Source organism: Odontesthes bonariensis, chromosome 6 (genome assembly GCF_027942865.1).
Source record: "Odontesthes bonariensis isolate fOdoBon6 chromosome 6, fOdoBon6.hap1, whole genome shotgun sequence".
NCBI classification, from domain to species: Eukaryota; Metazoa; Chordata; class Actinopteri; order Atheriniformes; family Atherinopsidae; genus Odontesthes; species Odontesthes bonariensis.
In genome coordinates this window covers 39,575,405-39,596,412 of record NC_134511.1, presented here as the reverse complement: position 1 = coordinate 39,596,412, position 21,008 = coordinate 39,575,405, and the positions used below count along the sequence as shown (strand labels likewise).

At 42.3% G+C, this 21,008-nt stretch overlaps 1 protein-coding gene and 1 long non-coding RNA gene across 11 annotated transcripts in view; one reads left to right on the top strand and one right to left on the bottom strand.

Moving 5' to 3' along the window:
- mef2cb (myocyte enhancer factor 2cb) overlaps positions 1–21,008 on the bottom strand; it is a 70,922-nt gene that overhangs the window by 7,021 nt on the left and 42,893 nt on the right. For 3 of the 10 annotated variants that reach the window (XM_075468765.1, XM_075468764.1, XM_075468766.1), the window contains 4 exons: positions 8,634–8,777; positions 8,312–8,449; positions 5,142–5,331; positions 4,289–4,336 (listed from right to left, as the gene is read on the bottom strand). In XM_075468765.1, the coding sequence (XP_075324880.1) occupies positions 4,289–4,336; positions 5,142–5,331; positions 8,312–8,449; positions 8,634–8,777 (520 nt within the window). The remainder of the gene's footprint in view (positions 1–4,288; positions 4,337–5,141; positions 5,332–8,311; positions 8,450–8,633; positions 8,778–21,008) is intronic. The other 7 variants (XM_075468768.1, XM_075468767.1, XM_075468769.1 and 4 more) reach the window with 7 other exon arrangements.
- LOC142382665 (uncharacterized) lies at positions 10,607–14,894 on the top strand. Its single transcript, XR_012769946.1, has 3 exons — positions 10,607–10,756; positions 10,843–10,911; positions 13,778–14,894. It is a non-coding gene; the product is annotated as an uncharacterized LOC142382665 (long non-coding RNA).

The window sequence follows — 21,008 nt, the reverse complement described above, 5'->3', positions numbered from 1 at the left end:
CAAAGTTCTTGAATGGCCTTCAGACAAAAGGCTAAGCTACGTGTTATTATCAAAGCTATTCTAAAAGTGAAATGAATCTTGAAACTCCTGCTGTCAATGCTAGTGTTGCCTGATCTAGAACTAAAAGCATGAATTTTCACCTTGTGCTCCTCTTTCTGTATTTCTGCTCAATTTCCAGTTTAGTGTTGGAGAAATTTTATTAGTACACTTGAATGCCTAGTAAATTGAGACTTATGGATGCAGTGCTTGCAAGTGGAACGGCATACTGTCAAACGGATGTACCGTTCCTGCTTTCCTGATCACAACTGTTTGTTAGGAAGTTATACAACGAATACATCCACACCCTCTATCTCCGCTACTCTAAATGAAGTCTACATGTGGTCTAAAACAGCCAGCGAATCTTGTAAAAACATCTAATTACGGATAGCAAGACCACAGTGGGATAGGACCAATCATTTGGTCATCAGAGCTCAGAATGATTATGTGGTTCTTCCTGACGAAAAAACTCAGCCATGATGTTGCCACTAAACCTCCATTCCCTGCACATGCAGGCCCAAATGTAGCACCCATTTCTCACTCAAAAAACACTGGGCTAAAATCCTAGTGACATCATTAAGGAAACTGAAAGTGGATCATAATTGCAAGCAACATAGTCTTTGTTTCTAACCTAGTCCCCTGGGCTGTTTTTCCCCTTACTTTTTCCTTCTTTCAAGGGGCAGAACACAGGGCACTGTGTGGACGTTCCCACTTGAAAGACGGGCAGGAATTATATGTTAGACATAAATGAATTTCCTAATCATATACTCCAGGGGAAAATGAGTCACAGATGTCTTCCTGGGCAATTTCCCTTGCAGATCTTTGTTTAATTTGAGAGCGAGGTTTTTGTTGTTTAGAAATGAAAAGTCTCAAAAGCTCAATTTTAACAATCTGAAGAGTAAACGACCGCTGGCGGTAAGAGAAAATGAGGCCAACAGCAAACGAGAAAAACAGTGTGTTACTGTTGGTGTGTGCGCTTGTGTCATTATTGGCAAGTGCGATGCGTAAGTATAACCTGACGTGAACATAAACTTTGTGTGTCATTCTATGTGATGTTCTATATAGTACAGTCTATACAGTTCTGTATAACTCTGAGACATGCGGCACTGTTTGAAAGTGCTGATGCACAAGCCATGCATATGGATGCACATGTGTTTTTGTATTGGACCCTGTTGGTTCCAGTGTCATTCTCACATAAGCAAAGAGGCAGCTGCCTCTTCAGTTTTGCCACTTTCTCATTCTCATGGCTGGGCCTTTGTGAGACTGAGTGGGTGCATGTGGAGATAGATGAATGAGACCTCACACACAAACACACACACACCGCACATACACGTACTTAAGTAAATAACCCAGCAGGAAGCACATCAGTGTTTCTGTACAGATGAATAAAATAGACACTGAGCCATAATGAGGCATTAATACACACTTTGGTCAAGATGACACAGACTTCGTCTTGGTGGCAGCTAATCAGACATCTGTGTGTTGCTACCCAGTAGAGATGGCTACAGTCCACTCAATTATATACCAGATGACTATAATCATGAGTGACATAGGCCAGTCCTTAAGCACTTCAAAACCTAAATCACAGGCCAATTACACAAATGAAGCAAGAACTGTGACTCAAATCTTTAGATTCTGCAGTGAGATCACCCTGATTTTCAGAACGGTTGCATTCAATAGATACTCAACTACTATATCAGCTGAAGACATGTTACCCAAAGTTCATCTCTATTGTACTCATCTTGTACTCATCTTGTGCTACTATGAACAGTCCAGCCCAGGCTGGCATCAACTGTTTAGAGGAAGTACCAAAATTAAACGCAGCTCAGCAAGGACTGTTTTTTCTGCTGTTTAAAACTCACACATTGAGAACAACATTTGATCTGAGATTCAGATAAACAGCCTTATGCTATTTCTGAAGTGTCGAGTTGGAGGGGAGGCAGCCAAGGTCAATGCTGGGTAGTTAGCTCGGGCATTTCGAGATGCACGTGTTTGACAAGGCCCCCCTTGAGTCTTCATTCTCTCTTTCTTTCCCTCTTACACACATCACACACACATACACACAAAGAGAGGTGTGGTTAAACTTGTACATTTTACTGTTACTGAACAAATTTTTGATGTCCTGTTGTGGTCTAACAGGCAAGCTCCATTCTATTCCCCATACACACACACTCTTCCGTTGCGGTTTGGCCAAATGTGCATTCAACTCTGAATTTTCCAACTGAACTAAGGTGTCACATTCACACTTCCAACTTGTACAGTTGGTGTGAGGCGATGCCAAAGCTGAAAGACACTTTGTTTAATCTGCTGAAAATGACTTTTTTTCAGTTACAATATGTGCAATCTTTTTAACTCTCGTTTCTGTCTGACCAGTGTATGTGTAACTCGTTTAATGGAATAATTGGTGTGTCATTAAGGTGAGGGGTGACAGAAGATTCTCGTTAACTCCTCGAAGAACAGACGACAGCTACTTATCTGCACAAATGGCAGTGGAGAGGTTTTCAGAGGCTTGGGCTATGATTTGGACCTCCTTTCACCAGCTCTCTTTCTCTCACATTCTGTCTTTTTCACCTCTTCACACTCTATCTTAGCTAGCAAAGGGATTGACAGATCACGTACTGGATAAACAAGAAAACATATGCATGCGAATACAATTTACCTGCAATATTTGCGTAGAGAAGACATGATGACTCAGCCTTACAGTCACATGCTACATTTACGCTGGATTAGAATTACCTGGGGACCTTTTGAGATTTTTTAATATTACCCCCACATCTGAGTTTCATGTTGCAAAAGATAAAAAAAAAAAAAAATCTGTTTTGATTAAGTGTAAAGGCCAAGTTTCAATGATTCACCGCAGATGTGATTGAAATGTGTCATACTTTAAAGCTGAAGTTGCAAAGAAGAGGGAGTGCAGAAAGCAGCACAAAAGAGGAGCTATGTTTATATGCATATCTGAATGACATGCATCCAAACACACACACACACACACACACACACACACACACACACACACACACACACACACACACACACAAAGCCCCTGCTGTGTTACTTATGCTACAACAATTAAGACATACACAGGCCAGCTTATCAAAGCTCACAGTGGCAAGAAAAGGAACGTTAAAATGCTCCTTATGGTGCCATGGAGACTGGGCCACCTCACACTGATGAAGTTGGAGGAACATCATTAAAATGACTGACCAAGTTCATAGAACACTTCCACGCACACATGCTTCCACCATCAGTGGATATTTATCACTGCCCCCCCCCACAACACACTCTTTCTACCCCCAAAAAAGAGATTTAAGAGAGCATTGAATGGAATCTTTCAGCTCCCACATGACTCGCTCAACGTTGTGTTTTTCACGGCTGCTGAGCGACATACAGCTCTCACAGAGTGCCTCTGTTCTCTCAGCGTGGTGACACAAAGGCACATTTGAAACATGCGCTGCAAAACGCCGTCAATGGAACACACGCCACAACAAACGTTCCTGTTGTGTGTGTACGTGTATGTGTGTGTGTGTGTGTGTGTGTGTGTGTGTGATGAGTGACCAGACAGAGAAACCAGGCACTGACCCCTTGTGATGAAGCCTCGGGGGCCAGACAAGGCTGCCCAGCTGTGCCCGACTGACGCCCCCTGTTCTTCATTTTTACACTCTGCACTGTATGCACTGGCTGTAAAATTTAACCCTTTAAAAGGGAGTCATTTTGCTATAAACTGGAGCTTTACACGTCCTCCGGGGCAGACTCGTGGACAAAAAAAAGTTACCACATAAGATTTTTTACACGTGTTTCTTAAACATGGGTTGCTCCGCTCTATACAGGAACACTAAAATGCTGAGCAACTCCAATCACTGAGTAAATTTGGTGCACGCATAGATAAATAAATGGGCTCTATGGATCAGATATAATTAAAGTGTACTTTCAAAAGTTTTGCAATTGTTCAAATAACCCATCAGACAATAGGCTGGTTCTGTATACAACACAATTTCACTTCTGTTTCCCCCCACTTGTTCTTCCATTTCATAGCTGAAAACAGGCAGGATGTGTCACAGCCGAGGCTCTGAGCAAACATTCCCAGATGAACTCCACGACCACTAACTTCAACACATCATGGGTAAAATCTCCACTTGGGTTTGGGTTAGTGTTAGTCATGCATTTTATGGCCCCAATTGGGTGAGTGGGTGCCGTGTATATGAGTGTATGTGTTAGCAGACATCTGTGTCTTAGAAGAGGAGACCATTCTTACCAGCACTGGTGCCTGCGCCAGTGGTGAGGTCAGCACCCATGAGGCCACCTGTAAGATGGAATAACAAGCAAAGAAAAAGAGAGAAAACCATTAGTGGATAGACACCGACATAACACTCATTCTGCCTCCTGTCTTTCACTCACTTTGATCACAATGTGCTTTGTGTACTGCACTGATGCATTGATAGCAGAAGTAATGCTGCTTCCCACTCAAATCTTAACATGCTGAGCAAATGGACAACGAGAGGATACATTAAATTGCTGTCCAAGAAAAATGACACATTATTATTTTTAAAACATGTGAGGTGGAAGAGTGGGAGGGTCCAGATCATGTGCGGTTAGGTGTGGATGCTGCAAGCGCCAAAACTCATATTTAGTTTGCGCTGGCGTCTCTAGCATCCAGTTGTAATGACAGGGTGAGGGTGTGGGCAACAGCCTTCAGAACATAGGGACAGAAAAAGGACCTTGGACAACAATAACAAACCAACAGGCCCAATTTGCTTATGTCACCAGCAACTCAATCCTTATATGTAGGGCCAGACATCCCAAGTGTAGAGGCTAACACTAAATAAATAGAACTGCGGCTGGGATTTTTTTATGTTGTTTTATATCATTTCACCGTTACTTTTGACACAATGCTAAGCGGGGAATATGTGAATATATGTGGGTGGTGAAGATTTTAGATTCATTCTGCCTTTAGGTGGAATATTGTGGGTAGCTGTCATGAATTAAATCACACATTTGATGTGTCTGGGTCTATTAGCATGACAGACAGGTACACCCACTTACTTGGGAAGATAGGCAGATGGGATAACAGCATGCACATGGGTGCATGAGTGCCTGTGAGGCCCTACCTGTGTTACCTGCACTGGGGGGTCTGTGTGTCACTCCAGGAGACATGCTGTTTCTCTGTAGGCCATGGTGTGCCAGTGGCAACAGATTGTGGTTGCCTAGGGACCCGCCAGGATGGCTGTAGATTAGATTGTTCTGGTTGCTAACGGGAATGGACACGGGCATGTCGTAGTTTGATGGTGGCACAGCCTGCTGAGAAAGAGATGATACAAGAAGGACACCAGTGGGATTACAGATAATAACAACTCAAATGAGTGGATGAATGAAAAAAGGGTTGAAATAAAACAGAAAAGAAGGCAGAGACAGCCTAGTTCAAAAGGAAAAATAGTCATGAAACAACAGAGAGCCATTGTATAGATGGCAAGTGCACAGATCTTCGTAGAGGGAACATAAAAAATACAAACAGTATATAAGGTGAGAGGAAGTAGAAGAAGATATGCACAAAAACAAAACAAACAAAAACAGAAAACAAATCTCCTCTAAATTACTCAAATTGTCCCTATGGTGATATATAAGCAGGAAAAATGTTCTAATTCAAACTTTATCTAGCATAGGTAAAGGCTGAGTTATACTTCTTTTAGCTGCCCTTGCGCTTGCGTCTTGCGCGTATGTTAATGGCTCGAGACGTTTATACTTCATTTTGCTTTGTCGGCGGTTGCGTGTGCTGCGTGGCGATTCACTGCCAGGACAGTAGGTGGATTAGCGGGTTTTTTCAATGACAAGCCTACTACGATGAAAGGAAATTCACCGCCAGGAGCTATTTGGCAAGTCTCTCTTCCATAGATTCATGCTTCTTCTTCTTCTTGTAAATAGCCGGTATTTTGTCAGATTTTCAACACCTTGGGGGTCTAAACGACTACTTTCTCGCCTGAAAATGTTTCAAATGTTGCTAAAGTTATATATTTACAGAGTTTAGCCTATAGCTTAAGGGAAATCAGCTTTTCAGGCCGGCTGATTTCGGCTCGGGCAGGAGTGAAGTGCACTGTGTGTAAACGCTCTGCATACTGTCAGATCGATCAAGTAGTAGGCGGTTTCGACCACAGCCAGTGGCTTGCGCTTGCATCTTGCGTGAAGTTTAGAAAATTGAGGTGACACACGCAAGCACGCAAGGGGGGGCTTGCAACCGCGCAAGGGCTTGCGTTGCGGCTTGCGTCTTGCGTTGCGTCTTGCGTTACCGACTATAAACCAGGCTTAAGTCACTTTGGGGGCTGCAACTATCATAGATTTTTCTAAACACAATTCTTGGGCTTAACATGTTGTGATGTTCAGCATTGTGAGGTAAAAAGTGTGTTGTGCTCAGGGTATTGCATTTATATGCCTCAAAACATTCCTGGTTTAACACATCGAAGATAAAAAGAAAGCTGTGGTTCACTGGGAACAAACCAATCACCATCAAGTCATTCCACTTCTCAAAAAGGCTTAAGATTCAATCTCTCTTCACCTCGCTAAAAAGAGGTTGTAGTATTTAATGTAAAAGAAGCTTCAAGACTGACGAAGAGTGAGTCAAGACTGAATGAATCAGAAACTATAAGTTTCTTTTTCTGTCTGGAGCGAATGCAGAGTGTTTTAAATGGTAGACACAGATCAGTATGCAGTCTCATCAGGAACATGAGTAAAGCTAATCTGACAGCCTCAGGCATCTACTTTGTCATATTCATTGTGTCACTTGGCAGAGGGGCTTAACCTTGGGAGTGCCCTGGAAGTGGTTGATCCTTGCATGTTAGTTTTAGGAAGTAGAAAATAGGGCCTTAAATTACTGCCATGTGTCTAAGAGCTGTGGAGGGAGTGCATCTGGGAGATCATCAGCCTGGCTTACGTGGAAATGGGCTAGGTGCCTTAGTGCAGCTTTCACTTCTACGATTTTCCTCCATTCACTAATGCTCTTTTAGCAGACAAAATATTATTTCAACATACAAAGATGGTTACTTTAACCATATTTCACTGTGGGCCACTGTACGTTTTGCTTTAACTGCAACTTCAAAAAGAAGTAGGCTAGCCAAAAAACTACGAGTGCTTTCTTTTATAACCCGTGAGGGGCTGTCTCTAGTTCTGTTTTATTTACCTCCACCCGCCCTGTAATTTCTTGCCTCTCAGTTTCCTTGTTGGAGTTTTTAAATCGTATTATTGTCTATGAAATGCTCTCAATATAGTGGAAGCTGTTTGCATTTGTGCACTCGACCAATTGCTGGGTGAAAGGGCCCCGTTTGTGAGCTGTCTTTAAACTGGTGCCATCCTTCCTGTTTTTATTCATCTTCCTCCTCTGCCTTTCCCCACAGTCCCCCCAACAGTCCCCTGCAATCCAGAGGCCCAGTGCTTGGCAGCCACCCTGACCACACACTGAACTGCCACTTGTTGTGTGCAGGGTCCCCCCCCCCCCCCCCCCCCCCCCCCCCCCCATCCCCACCCAGCTACGATCCCAAAGCCACCGCACCTCAGCTCACCAACCCCTGCCTTATTTCTAACCACACTGCTTCTGCTCCACGTGGCTTAATCACTACTCTTCTCTTAGTTATCTACAGTGGAATTATGTCTTTCTCTCTAAAGTTAGAGCAGTAACCATTCCAATATGGGGCCTTCTGAATGAGGAGCAGGTCTCAGTTTACATAGAATGAATTCTCTATTTGTGGTTTCTGACAGCTTGATATATATGCCCACTAGGACACATATGAGATACAGAGTTAGGTTTGTGAGGTATCAAGTCATGAATTGAATTTTGTGAATGCTGCTGTTTCAGTGCCTCCTGTCCCCAAAGTTGCAGTAGACTGAGCATTGTGTTCTGGGGCAGGAAAGAGAAGAATATGCAGACCACACCTCCCCTGAGGGCCAGGCAAGGCATTATGGGTAGCATGGGCTCAAGGTGGGAAACAAGTATGGTTAAAATTTGTCATAAGAGAAAGTCTGCATTCAGAATAAGAAAAATGCCAGCTAGTTATGGTCACAGTTAAGTCAGATTAGAGGACTGTTTCTCAAATGTAAGCAAGAAAAGTCAAAGACCTATAATTTATTCACTGTAAGTACACGCTATAATCTCACTCTGGGCTTACTCTCATTCTCTCTTTGCAAAATTAGTTTAGTGGCAAACAATTGCGGTTAGCTGAGTTAGCTCAACAGCTGCCAGTCAGGACTTTGATAACCTGCTGAGGAGGCGGCACAATGTTCACTCAGTACTTACAGGTATCTTATGAGTTTTTATCATGTGATCAAATTCCTCGTTAATCTGTTTGTATTTCTCCTCTGTGCGTGGGGTGAGGATGAGAGCAGACTCGAGCTCGGGACTCTCACCACCCTTGTTCTCCTTCTTGCTCAATGCCTGCCAGGTCCCACAACCACAGAAAAAGGGTGCAGAATACACACATGAAGGGGTGGAAAGACGGGTGGTAGAAACAGATGACGAGGACATGAGGATGAAGTGACAGGAAGCATGGGGGGAGAAAAAGGAAAAGAGAGGAAAGAAAGGTGAGAGGAAGGCTCCGGGTTCAACAAGAAGTACTTACACACAGTCTCTGTCTGCTGATCATCAGATCAATGTCTTCATTTATTTTCCTGTACTTGTCCTCAGACTCGGGGCTGTGGCCAACCGAGTCGTCTGCGTCGGGGTCTGGGCTGTCACAGCCGTTTAGGCCCTTCTTTCTCAATGTCTGCAAACAGAGCAGTTGCAAAATATCGTTGAAGGGGTTTGGGGTAGGGAACAGAAACCCAGGTGAAAAGTTTGGATGGGACAAATGACAGTGAAGTATGAGCTTTTTAATAAAACTGGGAAAAGACAAGTCCAATTAAAAGAGCTGTGACGAGATTTGTATCAAATAAGTACAGTTCAAAAGCACCTTTTCTCTATGAGAAAATTAGATCCATTTGTTAGAAATTGCTCTATGAAAGTTTTTAAAATATTCATTAATGCTAACCTCTCTTTATGCTGGGTGTTTTATGAACAAACAAACGTGCAACTAAACAGTCAAGATGGCACGAATGATTTATCACATCCAAGAAATGATCACAGTCTTGAACAAATGAAAAAGCACGGGACCTTGAAATACATTTAAAATACCGAGGAGGCGTATGGCTGTGGTATGAGTGCTATCAAACAAGGCAGTTTCTGTTTTGGCCACCTGATGGCCACCTGCCCCCATTAGAGTGGGCAGAAAGTAGCAGAAAACTACACTCTCCACTCACTCACTCACTCACTCACTCACTCACTCACTCACTCACTCACTCACTCACTCACTCACTCACTCACTCACTCACTCACTCACTCACTCACAACTCCCTCAAACCAGAGGAGAGACACAGACAAAGAGAGCTTTAAAGGGGGAGAGGGGAAGCTACATCTGTCCTTTTAAAGATATTGTTGACAACCTTAACAACAGGGATATGTTTCAGAGTACATTACAGTGTGTGATAGCACGAGGGTATGTTTGCTTGAGCAAACGCGCATGTAACGGTACGTGCTGTTCATTTGCCTCGTAAAGTGAGAGACAAAGACAGATTGGGAGAGAAGAAAAGTACAGTAGCTGACAGTTAGAGATCTCATCAAAGACGCCCCCTCCTCCTACTCTCTCTCCACCCCCCCTCACCCACCTCCCTTCCCTCTCTCCTCCTGGCTTTAATAAAGGGAGATTAGTCTACAGGAGGAATATCACGGGCCTGCTCCTGTCTGTGGAGTCATCGCTTCACACTGCGCTCTCCTACTTTCATCTGAAGCGCCATATCAGACAGACGTAATTAAATTTACTTTAGCACACCCTGTATTTGATGCTGATCAAGTGTGTGTGTGTGAGAGAGAGGGAGAGAGAGTGTGAATGTGTGTGTGTTTGTCTGTGTGTGGGAGGGGAAAGAGGGGAATGAGTTTGTGTTTGCGTGTGCATGTGTGGGTGTGTGAGAGTGGGTGTTACCGAGTCAAGAAAAAAGAAAGAGCGACTGAGCAGGAGGAAGGAGGAAGATAGATGCTAAGATAAGTTAATCTCAGTGAACTTCTCCCTCTCATTTGTTTGTCTCCGTCAGTTCTCACTCACAGAAGAGATACAAGTGCAAGGTACTCCATCACAACCAGCAGCAGAAGTGACAGGGAGCGGTCTGCTTGCTCGGAAAACAAATAAAAATCCAGTCATCTCTCATGTCAGCACAACAAAGGCCTGTTTGGAGTATGGTTTTAGTGAACTTAGAGGACCTCTTTTGTGTGTGAGTGTAACTGTTTGATTCCTCAGGCGTCTTGTGGCGAAGCAGCTACTGTAAGTGTGTCAACATTTGTTGGCTCTCCGTTTTTGTCTTTGAATCTTTACTCGGCCCCAAGAGTGGAAATCTGGAATTCTGAATTTAAAAGCACCTCTCATATCTTTGACAGTCTTTAGGAAATCACACCAAACAAATCAACCGAGGCAATGCAGGAGATCTGACTTCCAGCAGATCTTCAGTGAATCAGGCACTCTTGCTCTGATAGTGGGGGATGAGTCAAAAGAACAAAAGGGTTGCAGAGGTTTTGCATGCTGTCTTTTTTGGCAAAGATGTAAAAGTTTTCTTTTCTTTTGCGTAGTTTCCTTCTGGCCTTGGCCTTGATGCATCATATCGAGCTGACAAGAGCTGAACCAGTGGCCTTTCTCAGTTCACAAGAGAATGCACAGAAGTAAAAACAACTTTTCTTTCTACTTGTACAAATTCCCACCTACTGCCACCAGCACACAGTGCGTGAGAGATTCACTTCCATTCTAGGAAGAACAGCGGCGGAGCATTGCTGGGAGATGAGACCGAGGGCTGGGCTAAAGGTGACACCCATATGAGGTAACTGAGCTGGTGTCTGGCAGGGGGTAGGGCAAAAGTTAAACTGGGTGTTGAAGGGATGCAGGCAGCCAGGGCAGGGGTGTTATATGACTGTGAAGCATGTGGCCCAGGCTTAGCCCTCCAACAAGGCTCAACACATATAGGGTGCGGTACAAGGATGCTATGCCACTTATCCCAGTAATGTCCACCTGTTCAAAAACATCACACCTGTTGCCAAACAGTGACACAACCCAATATCCAATAAGATCTGTTGGAGTTCTTATGTAGCCATAGATGGACCTCTCACTCTTGTGCTTTCCACCTCATCACCCTATTGCAGTACTTCTGTCATCATCTGTATTTTACCCTTCTCTAAGAATCCATTACACTATTTGATCCTTGGATTTGTTATGTACCCAATGGCTGTACTTCATGGAGCCATCAGATGCTGCTTGAAACATTGACTCTGTTATTCAGTGACACCATAGTTATTTATAGAACTTAAATTGCAAAATAACAGCAAATATAATGTTCAATTTAAAAAAGGAGAATATGGCAATCAGAGGATGAATAATCAATAACACTTCTGTGAGGTTCATTTGTGCCAAGAAATTCTTGCTAAAATGTTTACCTAAACTCTTCTGCATTATAGAATAAAATTATTCAAATTTTCATAAAGAATTTCTTGTGTTTTCATTTATAAAACTAACTACTTTAATTCAGTATCTGCACTTTACTCTCCACACTGTTAACACAATAGATGAGAAAGAACAAAAATTAACAAGCAACAAACTATGACTCGAAGAAATGTCATATGGCATGCTATAGAAAGAAAGAAGAATTACTCCGAAAGAATATGTAGGAATAAGGAATAAGTATGATGAGGGAAGACAGCAAAAAAGCTGTCTTCTTGCTTTACTCTGTGTCTTTCTCTGAGCCCCCTTTAGAGGCTTGCTCCTAATTAAACTCCTTCTTCATGATGCTCCCTTATGACTCCACTCACTGGGCTTGTGTGAAGCAGGCACAGCATAGACAAGGTGTCCTACATACATGAGACACTAGTCTCATTGGTGCCCTTCAGCTTTGCACCCTCAGCTAAGCTGGCCTAGACTCTGCTGGTCTAATAGCAACTACTGGACAGCTTTGAGAAAACTGACTGAGGTGACCAGAGTTAGACTGACGAAATCAGAGGCAGGCTTTTCGAGACAAAGACACTGTTTTATATTATCATATGCTTAGAGTTGTGACTTTATAATAGCCTGGAAAAAAACATTCAGTCTTCTTTTCATTTCGTAGTTTGGGCTACGGGTGACAATTTCATGTAGCTCTTGAGAAAAACAGTGGAGGGTATTTGGGTGTGAATTCTGGGTGGCTCCAGGGGGTCTGCTTGGGACAGCTGACGCCTGCCCAGAGCTCCTGCCATACCAGAATCCTTCTGCTCGGCATTCTGCCACCCTGCTCACCCCCTCTATCCCTGAATCCGTCTTTCTGCCCCCATCTCTCTGTCTCAGTCTGCTCCTCAGTCTGTCTCGGTCTCACTGTTGATGTCATATTCTCCACATTTTCTTCAGTACCATTATGTCTCAACAGCATCTGAGTCAAAACACTGTTGGCTTGATGGGTACATCTTTATTTCTGATAGACTCTGGCTAGTTGATGGGTTGTGTTTGGAAAGAGCTTCAGTGCTGACCATTACCCTCTGCAGTTATCTTGGCAGTGGCTGAAGGGTATGACACATTCAATATTGTGTTTATGGCTATTGGTGACAGTCAGGCCAGTGAATGTTTCTCAGTGTCTTCAACCCATTGACTGACGGCATCAGTGCAAAAACACTCTACAAAAACAGCCCATTTATAATAGGCCTTTTATATTCTCTGGCTACATAGCACGATCTTTCGTTTACCCACTATTTTAAGCAAAACGAAGACAGAAGATAATAGCCGGAGTTTTCCCTGATAAGTGGCTTAGTGTATGGATTTACAGCATATTTCAGCAGTGGGTGGAAAAAAAGTCGCTGACACAAAGGCACAATATGAAAGCATCAATAACTGTGCCACTTATGGTTGATCATGATTGCTGGGCTGTTAATCTAGGCTATAATGAAATGGCACTGGAATCAAGCCTTGTCTGGCAAGGCTGCGGACTCCTTTTGTTGCATTGTTACAATTGGAGGAGAAACAGACTTATTTACTCTATCAGAAATACTCCTCGAAGACATGAGAGTATTTGAACTAACCTTTATAGGGTGAATCAACTGTGTGCGCAACAGGCGTCTTGTTAATAGTTAAGTGAATGAAAATGAAACACGATAAAATTCAAGTGGGCTGTAATCTATAAGATAATTAAGGAGAATATAAAACTAATTCTTTGATTTACACGGTGTACACAATTTGAAGAGAGTGCTATAAAAACATGATGGAAATAAAAATGAATTTTGTGTTGAATGATATTACAACATACAAACAAAAGACTTAGATCAAGTTCATAACAGGTTTAAAAGTTTGGAAAGCTACAAGCGGCATGGTTTCTTTTTTATCAATATTTTCTAACAAACTGACAAACTGAATCCTGTCAAAACATATTGGTAAGGTGCAATGTGGTTTAATGTTTGTAGGGGAGAGGCAAGGAAAATAAACATGGTCATCACAAAAAAGACAGAGGTGGTCATGACATGGATATGCACCAGTGGCCTCTAAGCCCACTCAGTGTGTCCTCGCTGGTAGCGGGGAATTGGTGCTAATGTGGTTGAGATGTGCTATAATTCTCTTTATTCCTGTTTTTTTTTTTGGCGTGTCTAGCTCATTCTTACTTGTTCTCATTTTTGCCTCTCTCCCTAACTCTGTCTGTCTGTCTATCTGGCTCACTGTTTCGTTTCTCTGCTTTTCAGAGTGAAGGGAACATCAGAGGGATCAGGCTGGCTTAGTTTATTGGAAGCAGATGGCAGACCAAAGGCAAGAGGGCCACAGTTTCATGAAGCGTAGTTTGAACATGCCAGGACCACGTCGAGGGGCATGCCCATGGATGATGGCTATATAGTCTGTGTATGTGTGTGAATGATTAAGGGGGAGATGGTTGATTTTGTAGGTTAGCAATCTGAGGAACAGGATCTATCATCTGCGCATCCCTTATTCACTGGTTATGCTATTGCATAAATGATTTTTCTGTGACTTAGTGGCTTTGAAGGCCCTTATTTTTGGTGCCCTGCTGCATCAGGAATTAGAGGTTGGCGCCTTGGATCCGTCATCACTGAACAAAATGGACTTCTGTTTAGCATAAAAGCTGACAACCGCATGGTATGTAGATGTCAAGGGGACTCTTAGATTGACTAAAATATCATTTAAAAAGGGAATAGGGTGAATAGAAAAATCTCCTTTTTTTTAAATTGTTAGATTGCATAAGAGAGACAGAATAAAGGGTAATGTGCACACCAAGGCTCCTCCACATTTCTTCAGATTGTGTCATTGTGAAGGTGCATGTGCTAAAATCACTCTTAAGAAGAGCCCACTGCAGACGAGAGCCCACTCACAGACACACAATCGTAGCTAGCCAGTACACAGCAGAATACCAGATGGTGCAGTGTTTCCCATATGGAAGAGACACACACTAAGCACATGTCAGAATCCAACACTGTTTGCTCCAGCAGCATCCCGGCCTTGGGAACAAAGTGGTCATTCAGACTTGTCACTACACTGTATAATTACCAGATAGACATTATGACACACAATGCCAGCTCAGTGAAACTGCATAAAGAGGACACTTATGTGTTCACCCTTAGCCTTGCCATCTTTCATCCCATCTACACTCCAGTTGTAAAATACTTCTCAATTCAAATGAGAGAAATGAGAGTCTATATGTGCTTCTGAAGCAGCATACAAATCAATTTGTCAAGGCTGAAATGTGTGTGTTTTCCACCCTCGTCTAGCTTTACATGCTTTTTACACTGTAATGGAATACGACCTGTTTATGTCATAGATATCATAGATATCAGCGTGCATGTGACTGCACTGAGATACAATCATATCAATAAACGTTTAATTTATTAACTTTAAAGTAATATTGCTTCCAAACCATTGTTCTCTATGAGTGAAAACCTGAAGTCCCCTACCAGCCATCTTCTGTTCCTTCTTCATGCCCTCCACCACCTCTGCTACCACTAATCGTCACTTAGCGTCTTTTGTCTCTCTGTCTCTTATCGCGTGGTACCACAGCAGGAAAAGGGAGCCGGGGGGAGGCCATGAGTAACAATGACCAGTCGGCTGACCTCTATACTGTGACCTTGAGTTTCCACACTCTACCCAAAGTAGCAATCATAGCTGGGGGGGGGGAGCCAGGAGGGGAAGCTCTAGGCAGGGCAGGGAATGCCATCTATAAAAATAGATCTTCATTATTCAGAATTTTCCACAAATAGTTTCAAAGAACAAGGCATCATTTCATCTTAATGGCTGGCGTGAATTGTTTTGGGCTGTGTAGTGGAAAGCCTTGCCTTTTGGCAGCAGGACCTCAGAAGTGGCCTGCCTTTTTCACTGCTTCTTACCACAGGGACCACATATTGGCACATTTCAAACAGTCTATTTTTAAAACCCCCTTTTGTTGTTGTGTGTGTACCTCAGACTTCCGCTTTAGTATTGACCTTAAAAAACACCTCTGACAGACATTCAAGTGGTATAATTTCTTGTCTGAGGTTCTGCTTTTCTGGTCAGCAGGCATCTGATGTGGAATAAAAGTGCTGAGCCTGTAGATCCCATATGTTTTCAGCCATCTTGTTTTTAACCCCTTTTAAAAAGTTGGAAAAGGGCGTGCAGTCTATAAAATAGCAACTCGGTAAACTTGCTCGCTTAATGTTGAGGCTGGCGCCACAGCCATATGTGTTCTCTGGGTTTCTAACTTTTATCTTAAAATGTGCCTAAATCCATAGAGAAAGATGATACAACATTCCTTAAATGTGTTTTTCTGTAATGAAAAAACTTTTGAAAATAACAAGACAGGAAGGCTCTGTTTGATGAAGTGTGGGTATAGATCAACATGAGAAATAAATAATAGACGTCTGTATTCAAGGGATCGAATGTTTCACGGCACCGCAAGCTCTTACACTGATGGTCTTCTGTGTGTGATCGCTGGGGGCAACTCTTTTTGGTCTATCCTCAGATAGCGAGAGAGACTAAAAGACGGAGGCTGAATGAATACCCTTACACTTTGCTTACTCACTCCTTCTGTTCCTAAAACAACCCCACACCCACTCAGTGTAAAAGACAAGGAGGGGGGGGATTAAAGAGAGAAAGCGATCCCAGTCCTATTCTTCAATCTGCTCCCTGGCAAGAATAGCCAGCTATATTTAGCTTAATCATAATCTATTTTTAGAGCGCTACCACGTTTTCAGAAAAAGTGGTACTTCTTTTTCTCAATTTATTAGAAAAAGACTACATCAAATAAAATGGTGGTTGTTTTGGGGATGGGGAGTTTTGTGGTAAGTCTAATTCGTGTTGCCAGTTACATGTAAGGGAAGCAGATTTTTACGGTAGTGAAACAAAGAATTCGGTGCCCTAAGATTCCTGTTCACAAGTTCAAATGTTGTGGGACACAGATGGTTGGATACAAATAAAGAATATACTGTCTATATCATGTTCCTGTTTAAGGAAGGCCTCTTTACATCTGACAAAGAACAGAGTAACATTTTGCTAACTACAGTACATTTATAGAGATGTTTCTAATTATTTAAGTCAAATATTATTGTAATTCAATTACAAACTAATACAAAATATGCACTTAAAAAACACCTGGTTTTTCTCCAACTTTTGGAGAATACTAAATGCTTTCCTCCCATCATCTTTGTTGGAGGCGAACTAAACATGCCACAGCATAGTGGGGAGTGAGTTTGGGCTTTTTCAAGAGGGCAGACTGTTCTCATAATCAATGAAGGCTCGATTAAAAGAAATACAAAAAAAGAAAAGTAAAAACTATACAACTCAAGAAGATACTTCAAAAGTTACTATCAAGTGCTACAATTTCTACAAAAGCCTACTTTAACATGCACTCAACCCCATTTGCATTTTTTTCTTGGTAAAGTATGATAGCAGGTACAGAAACTCTCATTTGAGTCTTTGTTTTAACAAACTGAAATACTATTAGCTTGCCAGTGTCACAAAGTTAATTTATTTATTAGTCAAAGAAGCTTCAGATCTTAATCTTCAGCTCCCAAGGAAAAACAAGCTATGTTGACGATCACCAGTAGACACTACGGCATTGTGAATGCTGTGACTACCCCACCCCATATCTCCACCCCATGTTACACCACATGTGGCCACTTTTAAAACCACAAAACAACTCCACACAAAATTATCGTGGATCACTGAAGTACAGAAGATATGATATGACTCCCTTATTTCTCTTGGATGCTGACACGTTAAAGTAATAGAGGACAAATTACATTCAAGTCCAAGTAATTATGCAGTCTCTCAGAGCCATGAGAAGAAGTCATTCAGTGAGCTGATCAACACAAAAAACTCCTCAAGGCTAATGTTCTTCACGCTGTTTAGAAACCAAATAAGCACAAAGAATAGCACACATTCTGGAAAATATTTTCACAAGAGCGCAGCAGAGCACGAGCACACTGGCACTTAAGACATGGAGATCACATGTCATGTTGACTTGCAAGAATATCTTGAGGAAAAAGAGATTTAAAATTTTTTTTTTAAAGTAGGCGAAAATGAACTAAATTAGTCGGCAGTATTTAGAATGTGTGGAAAATCCTGATATGATGATATAATTGCTGGGCTGTTAATGTGCTTGTGAACTGGTGAGGGTATGCTATTGCACAGATATACCAGTTTAATGTACTTTCCCTTTATGTTTCTTCATTTACACTCCACCACTAGCAGCACCACCCTCTCCCTCACACTACCTCCCACCCTTCCAGTGGACTGTCACTGGGCTGAAATCACACCTGTGCTTCTCACACATTTCGGCACACGGGTGAAACATACGCGGGGTGAAACATGGTGAGGGAGCTTTGCTGAATCTCATTAGTGAAGCAGGTAGTCATTAACAGAATGACCTTTGGAAATAATTACCAGCCTTTCTCCCTCCATCTCTCTCTCCTTTCCTCCTTCTCTTCTCACACTCATCCATCCCTCTGCCCCCCCCCCCCCCCTCCCTCATTCAATAGTTCCATCTTAGTGAGGATGGTGGGAGAGGAAGGGAAAAAAAAAGCTGAGGTGATGTGGGGAATCAAGTCCCTGCTGGTGCTGTTTAAGATTACAGGGTGAGCTGAACTTTAAGATTAGGTTAATCTGTTGGAAATGGGATTGACCAACGGCCCTCCTCTGGCAGGTAGGTAAGCAGGCAAGTCAGTTCAATACCAAGAGCCATGTGCCTTTCCATGTGATAGTTGAGCCATCGACATGAGAGTTTGTCTGGTCCTGCCAGAGGTCATCGTAATACCATTACCTCTGTGGGCATCAAGCCAATTGACACAATGTATGTTCACATGCAAGAAACCATGCATGTTTAGATGAGCCAAAAACACTGTGTAAGCACAATATCTCAAACTCTAAATTTCATTTGACGTACACAAATGACTGCTTTATTTTTTACGCGTAGTATTGCTTTTCTCCATTTTCCCTGTCAAATAAATTAAAAGTAAATAAATCAACATTACCTCCACTCATATTAATTTCCAGGCAGTGAGAGGAAATATCTCCAACACCACACTCACTAAACCTTTAGCTGTTTCACAAACCTGTGTTCTTTGTTTCAGCAGTGGGAAGAACAAGCACATTGTGGAGCAGGGATTTGGCAAAGCCCAAGTGTGTTGTTGGATTTGGGGCCTTTCAATCACAGCACGAGCCAGCCAATGCTGCTTAGGTTTGGGCTAGAGCTGCAATCATCAGGAGGGGAAAGAAAGGACTCTTTCATGTGCCACTGCAATTAACATCCCCCATACTGGAATAATAAATCACCAATAACGGCTCAGAGTGATTGTTCTTAAGCAGAAAGAAAAGGAGAGAAAAAGGGAGAGATGGATCTATTCTCTTGTCATTTCCCAACACAACTCACTATTTCTACTCTAATGCTGTTCACGTGTCCAGGAAACTGGCCTGGCAGACTGTGTGTATAGGAAATCTATCTGCATGTTTGACTGTTTTATCTGGAGCCAGACTCAGAGTGTGCTGTAGATCTGCCAGGACACTTGGACCCTGCATGGACATACAGAGATGAAGGATCTGCCTCGGTGTTTGCTTTTATCAAGCTATGAGAGCCTAGATGGGCTTAGATGTCTCTTTGCACTTATCATTAATTAAGAGGACCTCCCCTCTTGTTTATGCAAAAGCCGATGACACTGTGTATTACATTTTTTATTATAGTAACTGGAGTTTCATTGATTTGAGCTATCACTGTCCTACAAATGGATTTAAACATGCTGTTTGTTTATTGTGTGATTATAAGAATTATTATTGATATATTTCGTTTCATGTGCAATGCCTTTCATTTTACCCCTCGTGCTCATTATCTTCAGTTTGTTAGTCTTTTGCTTTCACATATATTTGCCTACTTGTCATCCCAGATGAGATGGACTTCAAGTGAGTCACCACAAATCTTTATTTCTCCCTTTGTCGCCTTCATTTGTGTCTTTCATATACATTTATCCATTGACTCAAACACAGAAAAAAAAAAAATGAAATAAAACAAACTTAGATGTACTGCTTGTTCAATGAAAAAAATGAATCCTGAAGACGGGGAAAGAATGAGAGACGTAGAGAGAAAAGCCCTCCAGCCTCTTGTAAACATGCTGTTGCTAGAGAGGCAGTGCAACACTCTCAGTGCCACTCTCTCAACAACGCTAATTATCAACCAAAGACATGCTAATTACATAGAGCTTTATTGCTAATGTAGCAGGACTCTATGCCAGCCGCCCACACTCTGAGCTCTGCTCCCCTACCTCTGCCTCTCCTCCCACTACACCTTCAGGCACAGCAATAATAGAGGGAGAATGATGCATGCATTTCAGTATCCTGGTAAATGCAAGGGCTTCTATGAATTTAACATTAGAAATGACACAGATCGGAAGTAATATTTTGGATCATTTTTCTCCTCTGTGGAGGAGCCTCAGTTTTATCTACGTATACCCCTAAATCCAGTGCTTGATTTTGTGCTTGACCTCCTTCCTATTAACCTGTCATCTCAACGGGAAGTCCGCTTTGCTCCTCCCTCAACAACCCACCCACGTTCCTGCACTTGTGTTGTCGCTTAACAGCAACACACGAGGCTTGTAGGGAAAGATCCAACCCTTCTGTTCCCCCACACCCTAACCCCTCCCACCCATGTGAAACGTGCTAGTGTCAGCCGTGTGGCCAATCCCTTTAGAGCACTGCAGCTCAGGCTCAAGGCCTCTTCAGATCGATTTCTCACACAGTGAGTTGCTAAGAAAGCGCAAAGTCCCATGGGGATCAAATTGTAGGTAGAGCTACACAGTACTCTTCTCCCACTAGGCTCTTCAGCATCTTCCTCAGACATGGCTGTTTACAAGTTACCCATCCTCTGCTCTCTAATGGAGACACTGTTAAAGAAAGAGCTACAAAGCAGAGAGCTCTCATCACAGACACTTGCCAAAACATGTGAAAACTCTCTTCACGGGTTCAAATGGGGCAGGGTGATTCACTGACAATAAAGGGACTGAAGAGTTTACTCCATAAAAGACGCAGCACTCAAATAGCATGCTAGCCATAAAAGTATATGTTAAACTAATTAATAGATTTATAGAATGCATAATGTTTATATACAATTTCTTATATACATGGATATGACTAATCTTTGTGACTGCTTTGACTGATTATTTTATTGATTTAAACTTGCACAACACATTCTAAGTAAACAAAAAGAATAACTTTAGTTATAACTCTGCGCGTGCTGCGAAGATAAATATACTATTATGCCTCTCAATACAGTTAATGATAGAACACTAAGTCCATTTTCTTTGTTTTTATCATTGAGGTAAGAGTCATATGTTGAGTGCTGCATCACTTAACGTTTAAACTACATCAACGCTTGACACAGAAATCAGAAAGCCAAGATTTCAGTGTGATGGGTTAATTTACTTAAATTGTTTTTAATCTTCTGCATGT